This window comes from Wyeomyia smithii, chromosome 2 (assembly GCF_029784165.1).
Source record: "Wyeomyia smithii strain HCP4-BCI-WySm-NY-G18 chromosome 2, ASM2978416v1, whole genome shotgun sequence".
In the NCBI taxonomy this organism is placed as follows: domain Eukaryota; kingdom Metazoa; phylum Arthropoda; class Insecta; order Diptera; family Culicidae; genus Wyeomyia; species Wyeomyia smithii.
Genome location: NC_073695.1, coordinates 280152077 through 280166690, shown reverse-complemented (window position 1 = coordinate 280166690; position 14614 = coordinate 280152077). Strand labels below are relative to the sequence as shown.

Here is a 14614-nt window from a genome sequence, read left to right as displayed (position 1 = left end):
CCAGAACCTAGCAACTCGATGTGATGGACCAATCAATTTGAAAGAAATAATCATATAGCAGACGTAATCCCGAAAAATATGAGGAAGCCGCGGTATACCACTGTGCGTTGTATCTCGAAAAACATCTTCATAATTTTTAAAATTGTTATTTAATCTTTTGGTGCCTAGGTTGTGTATCTGTAAAAACACTGCAAAAATTTCTAGAATGTTTTTCGTATGTTCACATTTCGGTTGAAGAAATTACCAAGGTCAGTAGGATAGTTTACTGCAAGTTACTAACGCGGATTACTGTACTCTGATTTTATCAACAAACAAGCATTCATCTCCCAGATGGTTTCAAGGTACGATGGTGGCCTAACAAGCCAGTCGTCGTAAGTTCGAGTCTCGACTCCGGAGAGACTGTTAGTGTCAGTAGGGGATCGTAGCGCCTAGCCCCCGCAATTGTCCTGTACACTAAACAGTCGGCTGCGAAGTCTGTGTATAAATAAACAGAAGGTCAAACTTTCGAATCGAAATGTGTAGCATCATGACTTTGCTTTTTCAGGCATTCTTAAAAGGAAATGTAAAAATAAATTTCTAAAAATTGAAATTATTTTATTCACTTTACATCTGTTAACTACACGTTTGAAACACAATTTTTATTTCTGGCTATCGACAATTCGAATAATTATCACAATTCACAGTAAAATATGAATCTATTAGCAGTGAACAGAACAGAACTAGAACAGACATTGTAACATTTTTTATTATGTCATCACTCAAATATAATGTTTTGATAAATCAATATTAAAAGGACCTGCCTTCAAATATGATTTAGCTTCTAGATCAACAAAAAAAGAAAACAAAAACGCTTAGAATATCAGGTATTTTACACACACACATACACATTAGAATATGCCTACACAGTCACTAGTTTCAAAGTCGCCTCGAATTTATCTCGTGTTCAAACTATTTGTTAATTTTGCTACTTGTGCTCTAAAAAATCACCAACAGTTGAGTATTAATTTCCGTTTTCTACAATACTAGATATCAGGTAGTGTCTGATGATGGTTAAAACCGACGAAAAAAGCCCTATTTTTGGCACAATTAATGTCGTGTAGCTCGTGCTCGCCGGTCATCTGCGGGTCTGAATTAGTAGTTGGGAAGATCACAGTGAACTCACCATCTCTGCCACTGTCAACATAGTGATCGCTATCATGGTCACGAGGAAATTTATAAATACTGTTAGTGCTATGATGATTGCTGTTTCCATTATGAAGCTGATGTTGATAATGGTATTGATGGACTCGATGCGGATGTCGATGCATGTTGTACACTGCTGAATTCGATGCGGTACCACGATGAATAGTATTGATGCTACCGCTGCTAAAAGTTCGTTCCAGGATATCACCCCAATACTTCTCGGAACATTCGATGTCCGGACGGGGCGTGTGATTTGCCGAACGACAGATCGTGGGAGGTGGAGGACCTGGGGGAAGCGGCAGTGGTGTCATATGAGGGCCATATTCTAAGCTTATACTACACTTTTCATCCAGCGATGTTCGGCTACTGAAACACTGTTGAAAATTTATTGAAATAAATGAGTGAAAGTGTTAGAGCTCGGTCAAATAAATAATAAATCATCAAAATTTTTTGTACCTTAGATGCTAACATATCTCTACAGATTTGACGGAATCTGGCATTTAACAACCAGTAAAGGAACGGGTTCCAAAAACTACTGCTTAATGCTATCCATGTTACGCAGAAATCGATCGAAGGTGGTATCTGAAATAATAGCGAAAAAAGAAATTGTCATCATTATAAAAGAAAAGAAATGCAAACTTTTTGATAATCACTAACCCAAATGAAAAAATCAGAAATATTTCAAATAAACTATAGCCTCTATTTCCAAGACGCATGAGAGTGTGAACTTGAATGAACCTCGTTTGAATTTCTTCTCCGTGCAATCGAATGAAAACAAGCGAAGACAAAGCGGGAATTGCACCGATATAATTTTATTTCTCAGCCAGCAACTCATAACGCTTTCACAGTTCAACGAACTTTTATTTAATGTATTATCGTAGCGCGTCAAGAATACCACAAAAGCACTCTACAATTGTATTCTACCAAACAGTGAAGCAGAAATGTAGTCACAGTGAAAGTGCACCCAAGAGTAAATTATTACGAATATTGTAAGCCACATTTCGCAAGTTAAATTAATCTCGAGAGCATCACATGTGCATGGTAATAGCAATTCCAGCTGACTTACCTTTGATCCCGTACAAGTTGCCACAATCTCCTGTATCGTCCAGGGAGTGACAATTACTATGAAACCTAATGATATAGCCGCCATTGTGCGTGAAGTTGATCCATTCAATCTCTGTTCGTGTTCCAATAACTAGGAGAAGAAAGACGAAATCTTGCAATTTTGTTCTCGTTTTGAAAATAGTTAACACACTACAAGGTAATATTTTTATTTTTATAATTAAAAAGCTACAGGGTGAAAACAACCTGCCAAAGCACCTTAATCAGAGCGATTTCCCAGTAGTCACCTGATGACTAGAGCCACTAGATGACTGTGCTATTTATCTCTCACTAGGTGAGTTGACTGTGTAATAGGGGCTCAAGTGTCATGCAACTATCTAGAGAATTGGTAAATTGGTTTTTCTCAGTCGTAGTTTAAGTTGTTATTGGATCGGCGAGAAAGATTATTGCAGGTGAAATAAACTGATTTGTTCGCTCAGAGATTTGGTCAATTTAACTAATAGTAAGTGTATATGTATACTTTCCTAACATAAATATAGCTATTTCAAGTCAGCTTTCAATTCGCGATGTTGTTAACCCAGAGAGTTCGAAAGACAAACTAAACCCCTAAGTATAAATACTATCTTTGATAAGCTTTGTAGAAAACGATCGACCTTAAACTTATTTCTGCTATCCGCAACTGGGCACAGTATCTCCAGAGCTGTTGTGAATAAGTCATCTGGAAATGTAACCAAGCCATCAAAAATCGATTATTGCGAATATTCGCAGATTCTTAGAGATTACAGTGGCTAGGGCGAAGGGAAAGCTATGCACCCAAAGTTTTCTTCAATCGTCTCTACTAACAAAGGGTGTATGCGCCGTAAAATAATGTAACGAGACTAAAAACCGAATTCCGGTGTTAACAACGATGTGGGTGTGGAAATGGATAGCCATAAAAATACAAAAACGACAATGACGACGGCGACGACGACGACGCTACGTTCCGCTACCACCAACAGTGTCAAGTAAAAAGTAGTCACAGGAGGCAAGCGTGTATTCAAATATTTCATCCTCGAGGTCACAAAAAATGGTCATTTCGGTACGAGTGAGATAGCGACCGACCTCCCGTCGAAGCCAGACGGAATTTGAGGACACGGTATGAGCGCGATGATTTCTTACATGAGCGAATTCACTGTATGTGTTTAGTATGAAGAAGAATTTTCGTGATATTTTGCTGGTCTTTTGTAGTGGTTTTTGATAGAGAATGCCGCATTCAGCATTTAAGTATTGTTGGTAACTCATTTTTATATGCTAGGTACTTAGCAAACAAATCAGGATTTTTTTTTCAGAAGCCAGCGAAGTGTTCAGTAGAATGGTAACAATTACATAAGCCCGCAAGTAAAGCCAAGATACAGTCATAGGAACGTTATATCCATATAACGTTCGTAACATTATATCGAAGCAGAAATTTATCATACCATTTAGAAAGTCTTCAAATTGATTCTAAAGTTCATAAAACTGACCATATTCATATACCAAAGTAATTCAAGCTTTCTTACACTTTTTTATGTAGAACTTAATTTAAATTTTTGATTTTTTACTATTTGTTTGTCCTTTTTGCAATCTTGCAAGTCGATAGTTTCATTGGTAAATTGAAAAAATGCAAGAATAAAAATATTACGTAAAAATCGCGTTATATTTAGGCTACGTAGTATACAATAAGTTAAAAAAAAGTAATTAGACGGCACGTACACAAATAAATCGATAAGATAAATTTTCGTTGCGTAGTTTGCAACTTACTTTTACCGTTGCGTAGGAAACAAGGTTAACGAGGAACTTCTCAGAACTTAACGATCACTGAAGGCATCAGTGTTCCAAAACAAGTGCTGTATTCGCACAGATTTACCCCCTACGGAAAGCAATAATTGAAACAACAATCAAAATTACATAGCAATTATTGCCTGCTGCCAACTATCCCCCTCCACTACGTACGAGTTCTCCTATAGTAATATATGGACCAAATGTTGCATGGCGTTCATGAAAAACCCGCTGTAGTACCGCAGCCAGTAAGTCAACTATTAGAACTTATTTTTCTCAGCCGCCACCGTCATAACCGTACACCTGCAAACTATACTAAAACATTTACTACTGTGTCTGGTTCGTTGAAACCCAAAAGGCATGAAACAACTGAGACAAAATAGTATTGCCAGCAGTGTGCACGGGACAGCGAATAAATTGTATCAATTTCAAAAGCTGTGGCACTTTGCTAATTCAACCCAATTGCAAACAGAGTCATTGAAACAGCTTTGGGGGAAAAGTAGGTATGCGGATTTGATTCCAGGGAGGTTAACAATGTGTGTGATTAAATTATATTAGCCTGGTGGATTTCCAAAAACACATACCTTTTCCGAGAACGATACGGAAGAGGGCGTTGCAACAGAGATGCCGGTTGGTGTACCAGCGTACGGTGAATTGTTGACCGTTCCGATTTCAGTGGTAGTAGTAGTCGTTGCACCACCCCCGCCCATTATTGAAGTAGCTACCACGGTTGCCGACTGATCCGGCATAGTTGCGGTGGATGTACCGGCTGTCCCCGAAACACCAGTACCAGTTGGCGTCGGCAATCTATATCGATTGGCGTGAAAACTGGATCCGTAGCAATACATCAACACCATCGTCGTTGGAAAGTACAGCGCGCAACTGGACAGTATCCGGTAGGAAGATTTACTATAGAAAGGCTCACATGCTAGTAATCCTGATTTGTTGAAGTAGTAACCTGTTGGGAAGAAGTACACAAAAACAATATAAATGTGATATAGTCATTGCAGGATTTTCGGGACGTCGATGATACCCCTGCTTGTTACGATTATACCCCTGCTTGCCAATCAATCAATTATTAGAATATAATTTTTCAATTCAAGCTTGATCACAAAAAGTTAGGCAAAGAGAATAGGACATATTCACAACAGTTTTTTGCACAAATCGAGCCGTTTTTTAGCATTCACATTACCATTTGCAAACTAAGCACCTTGCGCCGCCTTTATTTTAAATCTGGTGGAGCCGCTTAGTAAATGGTATAAAACTTCACTCTGCCATACTGTGCAATTTTGTTCCCGCTGCAGCCTAAACTTTATCACTGGCATACGATTCTCATCGTGTTTTCATACATCATTTTTTGGTACATTTGAACTTTCGTAAAGAAAGTAAAGCTGTTCATCGATCGACATCAAACATGTACACTCTATATAACAAGCTCAAAATAGTTGCCCTGAAAAGATGACTGCTTTTAACCCTTTCCTGTGAATTTTGGTGCTTCTAGACTATGCAGAAATGTTTAACGCAGTGCTATTTCCTCGCCAGGAATGTCACTCCTACGTTGTCATACGAGAAAATTTTTTCGAGTCTCTGAAAAAGTTATCTTCACTAGGGGTACAGGTGCCAATCACTTATATGGAAAAAAAGTAACCAGAAAAATTATAAAAAAAACCCTACACAAAATGTTCACCTACCCGAAAAAACATTCGATGCAAAATCTTAGCTCGATCGGACTAAAAACGGGATGGCGCTTAGCGATTGAGCTTTGACTTTGAAAAATTCGAAAAATCACCAAAATCGTGATTTTTTTCTTCAGATGATACCAGATCTCGGCGTTTCATGCATTTTCAAGACTTCTGGGACCAGAAAACAAATTTTGAAAATCGAAATTCCATGCACCTCACTCTGTTGGGTTAATTTTTGGATTTTTAAAGGCCAAATTTCAATCGCTTTGCGCCACCCCATTTATAGTCCGATTGACCAGAAATTTTACACGGGCCGTTTTTTCGGGCAGGTGAACATTTTGTATAGGATTTCTCAAAATGACCATTTTGATTGGCACCCTAGGTACCATATACAGGAATGGTTAAAAAGCTATACAGTAATACGACAATCGATTAGCAATATTATAATTGCAATATTATAATCCTTCAACTACATATTTGAAACCTAGTAAACTAGTAACTAGAAAAAAGGTAGACGTATAAAATAACCATTTCTTACCTTTCGGTAACACGAGCAGACCAAAGCAAGTTAGGCAAAGTATCCAAGTGATGCTCAGGATCGCAACACAACCCTGAAATTAAATACAAAAAGAAGCAATAATTGTGCTTTTGTTGTGTCTCTCATCTTATCACAGCTGGTAAAATTTCAAAACAATGTAGAGATATTGCAATTAAAATCCGTTAATACATTAGTTCAAATACACCTTATCGATGAAACAATCAGAGCCGTACCGCATTACGTTCTTTTTTAATTTACAATCGCGACTATCTATAAGCTAATAGAACATCACGGTATTTGATTGGATCTCACTTTACAAATAATAATAATATGTCATGAACTCAGCTTGATTATACGACATCACTAATTGGGCACGGAAATTCATCCCTACTTTATAAATCGATATAGAAGTGCAAATATTGACATTTCTAAATTGTGAGAAAGGTCCATGCATGCATTTTTTATGTCTGGAAAACCATCAGTTTTACGTGGTATGCAGTTTTCTTCACTGTTGCAGCTATCGATATCGAAAACGATGTATTATTTCTTTTCAAAAATTGACTTGATGATCGCTTTTTTATCACTGAAGCATAATCGTCGCCGGTATAGAAATAAAATAAGTGATGACGCACTTGATAATGATCATAATATTTCACTTTCACTTAAGCCACCAATCACTGTGTTTACGTGACGCTCTTACCTCTGACACAGCAGACCACAACGAAAGCGTTGATTTAATGGAAAAGTAGGATACAAGGCAACACCTAGGAAATTAATTGGAATAATTACGAACGTCGACTTACCAACCGTTGGATCGATGAGAATGATGTCGAAGCGGTAGCTTTTGCTGGTATACAAACGCCACATCAGTCGATGGCTATTACTGATGCTAATGGCGTTAATGATAATTTAAATTATGATTATAGACAAACCGGAGGAGTAATTTTTCATGTGTTTTGCAGAGAGCAAGGGACACTAGTATAAATTCGTGATGCTTGCTTTTGCATTGTTTTAATTTATTTTGATATAGAATACATTAGCACACACATTCAAAAAACAATACGTTTTATTGGCGTTCGTAACTGAAAATAGTTAATAACTTGGTTGTTTACTATTAAAAAAAAATCTTCATTCTTAAAACAGGTTTAGTAAAAAAATAAAACACACGACAGTTCTCAACAATTTATTGATTCAACCGCAGAACAGCCTCGAGATAGAAAGAAGTTTTAAAACAATGCAGATTATGTTTTAAATCTAATTAACTCGTTTTTAAATTAATCCAATCCTGTGAGGTTTCTACCCAAATGAATTATCACGCCAAGTGAGACGGCTAGCATAGCGAGAGCTGTTGCAAATCGAGAAATACTAGAAAAATTTATGTTTGTCCAAAGGCGATTAGTTGTGGAAGCCTGATTCGAATATTTGAATAACACGCATTGCATATCTGTAAAGTCTTTGTACGAAACGGTCTGTGGCCGCACTTCCAGTAGCGCTAATACAGCAGCCCTAATTCCTGTTGCAATTATTCATGTGAGTATTTTGCATACATTAACTGTCTGGATTTCGAATCTTACCTGCCTGTATTGATCCATTGATATGTCCTCGATACCAACAACTGGCGTTTGAGGAAGAAAAAATTACTCTCCGGTTGAAAGTCGGTGGCACATCGAAGTAAAACGGTAGTTCCTGATGATGCATCTCAAAATTATTCGGAAACAGGAGATTACGGCATCCAAAACTCAAACTTAGTATGTTTAAAATGGCACATTTTATTTCATGTTCATTTAAGTCTGACCGGTGAAAAAATGAACCTTCCAATGTATGGTTATCTCTTTCAAAACATATAATTCGATAGCGCGGCAGAAACAATTTACCAGAAAATTTTTGATTTCTCCAAAGACCTGATTTATATCGCGCCTTGAAATCGGTAACTTGAGTAATGTTCATCGTAGAGTTTGGTGCTTTAAAGCATGTTGGACGAAATGGTATAAAATCGAAACGAATCAGATCATTACATGAAACAGAGCAAATGGCTGTCTTAGCCTTATAATAGCGTCCTTTCTCGTTCCATACTAGGACAAAATTCTCACTGCTACATTCCACTCGGGTTATTTTATTCGAAAATATTATATTGTCCGTTCCTACCGCTTCGACGAGCTTTGCTGCTAATTCGGTCCACCCTTCAATGGGTATCAAATGAATGTCATTTTTTGTAAGCATCGCATAAGCATTGCTAGTTGATGACAATGACCGACAAAATTTCACCCAATCCGTCACACTCAATTCTTCCGGGCTAAATCCACAGCTTATTTTGATCAAAAATTGGAAGAAATTTTTTGAAGCACTCAGTATCAGCTTGCTGTCTAAAAACATATCCATATTCATGGGATTTTCGATGATGAATGGTTTGGAACCGAGTGTATCTAATTCTGCCATCAGTTGCTTACTTTCAATTCTGGCTAACTGACCAAAAAAAAGTCCAGCGAACGGCGTAACATCTCGCAGTTTCGACAAATCACAATCAGAATACGTTGGATGTAATTGTCTCATCTCTGTTAACACCACACCGAGTTCTTGACATAGTTCAACAGCGTGAAAATGGCTTGACGTAATCCACCGCGACTTGAAACCATCCAGCTGGCCACCGGCTTCCGGGGATTGCTCTATGACCTTAAAACTGATGGTGGGGCATTTGTTGCGTATACATCTTGCTGCACATAACCCGGACAAACCAGCTCCAATGATAACCACATCGTAGGCATCAACAAACTGTGACATGAGTTTTCAACGTTAATTTAAAAAGTTGACGTCAAGGAGAACTAGATTTTAGCAATTGAAAATAACACCATTTTTTCAATTCTTCCGAGTCGATAGGTATAATCGGGAACAAGTAAAAGTATGATTTATACCTACCCGACTCACACAAACAATACGACAGATGGTACTTTATTGCAGCGGTTCTTAACCTAACCTAGCCCCTAGCGGTACTTTCTAAATCGATTATACCCCCTATATTTTTTTTGTTGCTTCGCATAATTTTTCAAATAGTAAAATTTGTAAAAATAACTGAAGCAATCTCATTAAAATTAGTAGTACTTTTCAATAAAACAACCGAAAACATTTTTTTAAACATTTTTATATCAAACATCGAAATATAATAATAAATATTATGCATTTCTATCAAAAACAACATAATCTAAATATCCTCATTTTTTTCTTAGAAATATATACTATAAAACTTTAACCTTGCTAACAAAATCACGATAGCAGAGGCGTTCATTAAAATAAACAATTTTATTTGTCCTGAGTCATTATCCAACATCATTCGTCTAGAATTCGAGCCATAAAACTAGCCACACGAACTTTTTGCCGACTAAAGCAACTTCCTAATTGTGTCATCGGTGTGTATTATTCATCAAAAACAATCAAAACAATCCTGCGCACGTTTTCTATGATTGATTATTTTATTGTTTGACAAAGAACTACACTAGATCTCGAGTACTGAAACAGAATTACGGTTGTCTACCATAATTCACAGGTCACCGAATGACATTTAGCTATGTCATATTACTCGCTGCTCTCTGGTCCAACTTATTCGCCTTTCACACTTTCAGTTGATGGATTCATGTGTACCGAACGATAGCTCTGAAAGATGGATCGCTGATTTCCGGTAAGGATGTCACAATAATGAGGCCATGTTTTTTGTAAACGCATAAACTGCTAACGGTCATCCCAAGGATTGTTATGTGTCAATTAACCGTTCTCAACAATAAGACGTTTAATGGCACAGAACGAAAATTCAATCATTTATTCATAATTATTCACTGTGACCGAATATTTGATTTCATAATGTACTTTTACCATTTTGACACGCAAATAAAAGGTAATTTCTTTTATTTTTATCTATTTGGCTCAGAAACCTTGACACAAAAAAAAAATATTATCAATGTAGTCTGAGTATTGTTGATGACCTTGATTTAAATGTTGCTACAAGTTAAAGGATAACTCTTAATTTTTAATATGTAAAATGCATTGTAGGTAGTATATTCGAAAAACTGGATCATGGACGGAAACAGTGTAGTTATGGTGTCTTTTTTATCTGGATGACATTGCGACAGATTAATTCAACCGAAATTATTTTTTCTACTGTAATGTAGTTTCAATTGTAATTTATTTTTAATTCATCTAGTACCTTAGATTTAGCGACCTATGAAGCACATTGCACTACGTAAAAGTCATTAGTACACTAAAGTCGCTTTTTACGCGAGGGATACGTGCCGCTTAAAAAAACCGTGTAAAAAAACCGCGTAAATTCCGGAATCCGCATAAAAAAACACGTAAACTCCGGAATCCGTGTAAAAAAACGCGTAAATTCCGAAATACGCGTGAATTCCGGAATCCGCGTAAAAAAACCGCGAAAATTCCGGAATCCGCGTAAAAAAAAACCGTGTTAATTCTGAAATCCAAGTGAAGAGAAACCGAAATCTGCGCAGAAAAAAATACCGCGTAAATTCCGGAATTCGCGTAAAAAACGCGTAAAAAGCGACCTTAGTGTATATGAGTTATTTTCGATTTTTATGATCTGATAACTTTAATTGTGTTTTTTTATTTTTTTGAATAAGATGTACCACTTTCCGAAAAAAGAAGTGAATACAATAAGATAGGCACATAGCAATCGGAATGTTAGCAATTTGATGGAGTGGGGGGGACTCTGTTACAGCGTTACGTAGTTTTCATGGAAGTGTAAGCAACCATGCTTTACTCTTCGTTATATATAGAGGGCTGGAAGTAACAAAATTGATTTCCTTTGCCTTACGTAATTTATGTATGTCGCCTAATATCTGATTTATACTAGTAATGAAGTAACATTGAATTTTGTTTTTGCTGGTGCTCAATTGTTCCCAGTAAGCAGAATTTTTCATCGTTCTTATATTTCTCTATATAAATTACTCTATATATATTTCTCTATATATTGAGGCGTCAAATATGAATTCTTCTTTTAAAGCACGTGAACACTTTTGCCTTCCAATCTACCCGAAAACCACTCCCAAAGTAAAGCTCAAACAAGAGATTTTCAGCTTCCGAATGGAATTAGTCAATGCAGTAAAAGCCCAGAACCACATTATTACTTCAGCTTAATTAAACCATAAATCGCATCTTAGGGGCAACGCTCATATAGTCGATGCCATCCGGGTAAACCGTGCGCCTACAGCACCATATCCCATACACGTACTCCTTATCTTGGTTGACCTCTACTTCCATATGCTTCTAGGATCCATAATACACTAGACAGCGTTACAATTTCCATCGAATTATACTGCTTTTAGGTGCGTAGAAGTTTAAGTTTCTGTGTAAGCTAGATTTAACATGAACGCCAATTTTCAAATTTTAGATTTGAAGATAACATGTGAATATGATAAAATGGCATTGGCGTTTGATAATAAAAGTATTTGGATAAAGAGAAGCTTACAATCTGTTGTTCTTTCTTTTACGGGTAACCAGTTGGAGAGAGCGGATCAAATCAAAAACAATATATGAACAGTCGCCAATGATTGGTATACAAACTAAAATAAAAAACACGACAATTCTTCAAGTTATTTTTTCCCAACAACTCATGCAAAAATGGATAAACGTCGAAAATGTGGTGAAATGCTTGAAGTAGCATAAACGTAGGAATGCATGTTTCTATCTTGACTGTTAATATGCATCTGAAATTCCAGAACAAAAGCAACTGTGACAAATTGATTATTTATTATCGCAATAAAGATTTGAACGTATATTTATCCCAGAATGTTTGATAAGAGCAAATAAACGTTTGAAGTATTTTCAAAGAAGTGGCAACTAGAAAAGACTGACAGCAACCAAAGCAGTAAAATCTCACTGGTATCAATCGTTCATAAGTTAAAAAGACAGTCCAGTCGCTCAACGTAACGACTTAATCGACCGTAAAAATCGGGAATCGAAGCAGAATAGCTCAGTATTAGTGCGTTGCAAAAGACTACGATGAGCCAAAGAAAAGCCTGAGGACCTTCAAGTGGATGTAAATGTACAATAAAGGCGTGCCATGTACAAGAAGTAGCGTGACAGCGAATGCAGACATTAGAGCAGAGAAAAGACTACACTCTGAAACCAATCTCGAAGCTGTTATGTGGTGTAACCAAAAATGATGATAAGTGATCTAATTTCACCCGATAATGTTTCATCGAACGGAGTTGTTTGACTAACACGTGCTCTGACGGCAAACGATGGCCACACTCCAGGGCGACCTATCAGCCACAATTGAGGGGAAGCAAAATATAGAGCCGTCGTATTATTGTTTCATCATCAATTTCGATAAAGAGATTACACTGGTGAAAATGAAATAGGATTTGGGAGTAGTAAATAATTCTATATTATGTTTTTTGTTTCTTTTTGCTCCTACTAGCTTGAAAACTCCGAAAGGGCAATAATGAAATAACATCAGTGTTTCTTGCTCAAGGATATGGAAACCATCTCAGATAAATAGCAAATGAAATTATCTCAAATGTTAGAGATTGTCACACACAAGTACGAGAAATCACTTCAAATTTGGTTGAAGCACATTATCACCGTCGTTTATAATTAGGTTAGTTATTAGTAGTGTTTTATTTCTGTTTACTCACTGCGACCAGAAACGTTGATTAATTGTAATATTGTCTTGGTGACTGCTGTATATAGTAACACTATTAAAAATATGTGACATGCTTATTTTTCATCCGTGCTTGAGTGTATGTATAAACATCACTTTTTAAAGCAATGTTATTGATAAAAACACTGCAATAACAACTGCTTGCGTTTTTCTTTTTTTTTTTTCATTTAAAGGTTTCGTTTAACCAGCATGATAAACTTCCCGAAACAGTTTGTAATAGTAATAGCGAATTATAAACATAATGTTGTATAAAACAAAGGTATCATTACCTTTTTACTAGACCGCTTATAGTAAATCCGAGGATGCAGGACACATAAATAGCGATCGACCGCCATACATACTAGAATAACAGCACTTTGTTGAGATAAAGCTCCCCTTAGTAAGGCCTGTCAAAAGATAAACAATCTATGAAAGTAACATAAGTCGATATTCGAAACGTTCACAATGTACCTGAATTTGGCAGAATATTTCACCGTAAGGCCAGCAGTGTAATAAGGCAGGTAACGCCCCGAAGGGAATGATCAGCAGTCCGATGGCCAGATCGTTTAATGCTAGCGAGGTTAGCAGATATCGTGGCTGTGGATGGATGTAGGCCGCATATCGCCGGCTGTTAATAACGACTATCACCATTAGATTTGCACTAATCACCAGAAATGTTAGAAATACGATAAACAGCGCCTGCAACACATCCAACGGACCAATTTGGGCAAAAAAATTACCAAATCGGTTACTCGAACAACTGATATTATTTATCGCTGGTGCCACGAGATTCTTGCCAGCTTTCAGATCCATTACAATTGCCACATTATCTGAAAAAAAATGGCGGAAAGAATATTTTGTAAAAGATGGTTCAATATGCAATCATGAATATATACTCGGGAAAAGCAGAATGTTTAAATTACATTGAAATTGTAGTTTCTAATAGTACAGTTTTCAACAATAAAAAAGCTCTCATTTACAATAAATTATCTGTTATTATTGAGGTTATGACTGTTTCTCCGCAATTTTTTTCAAGAGGCGGTTTATACGATGGAGGCTCAGTAAATCAAATGAAATCATAAAACCCACAACATTTCATCAACTTTAGGTTATACTGAGTACATGAACGTAAGTATTTCTTTTTTCCGCAACAGCATCCCGAATAATAAAGTTTCAAATTAAGCCTATGACGAGGCGCGTCCAAATCTTTATAAAAATTTGGGAAAATGTTCTTGAAAAGTACTGTAAAGTATTTAAGGAGAGAGCAATAAAAAAATCGTTTTTTAATAAAACAGTATATAGTATATAACCCCTCTAACACATTTTGATAAAATTGAGAAACGTAACAGAAAACAAAAACCAAGCGAGCGTATGAATCTATAAGTCACAATCACAATTAAGGGGTTATATACCTTTTTAGTTTTCAAAAAACCGAAAAATTTTTTATTGTATTATCTTCAAATACATTATCTTGAGAACTTTTTCACAAATTTTCATAAAGATCTGAGCAACAGGAAGAGAGTTAGAGCGATTTGCAGCGCGCCTCGCCACGGCCGCATAAGCTTAACTTGAAACTTCACACGCATTTATCTCGGAATAGTGTTTTCCGAAAAATGACTTTGCCGTGATCCTGATTGCGGAAAAACTACCGAACCGAGTTCCTTCATCTTTTCTTTTAAATTTTCGTTATTAAATTCGCCGGTCGCC

General features: G+C 36.6%; 1 protein-coding gene across 4 annotated transcripts in view; it reads right to left on the bottom strand.

Moving 5' to 3' along the window:
- Positions 1 to 573: 573 nt before the first annotated feature.
- Positions 574 to 14614, bottom strand: part of LOC129725001 (5-hydroxytryptamine receptor 1D) — a 36229-nt gene continuing 22188 nt past the window's right edge. For 2 of the 4 annotated variants that reach the window (XM_055680362.1, XM_055680363.1), the window contains exons 2-8: positions 13379 to 13737; positions 13198 to 13314; positions 6262 to 6334; positions 4626 to 4999; positions 2249 to 2377; positions 1639 to 1764; positions 574 to 1556 (exon numbers count right to left, since the gene is read on the bottom strand). In XM_055680362.1, coding sequence (XP_055536337.1) covers positions 1023 to 1556; positions 1639 to 1764; positions 2249 to 2377; positions 4626 to 4999; positions 6262 to 6334; positions 13198 to 13314; positions 13379 to 13720 — 1695 coding nt within the window. In that variant the 5' untranslated portion in view covers positions 13721 to 13737 and the 3' untranslated portion in view covers positions 574 to 1022. The other 2 variants (XM_055680364.1, XR_008727995.1) reach the window with 2 other exon arrangements.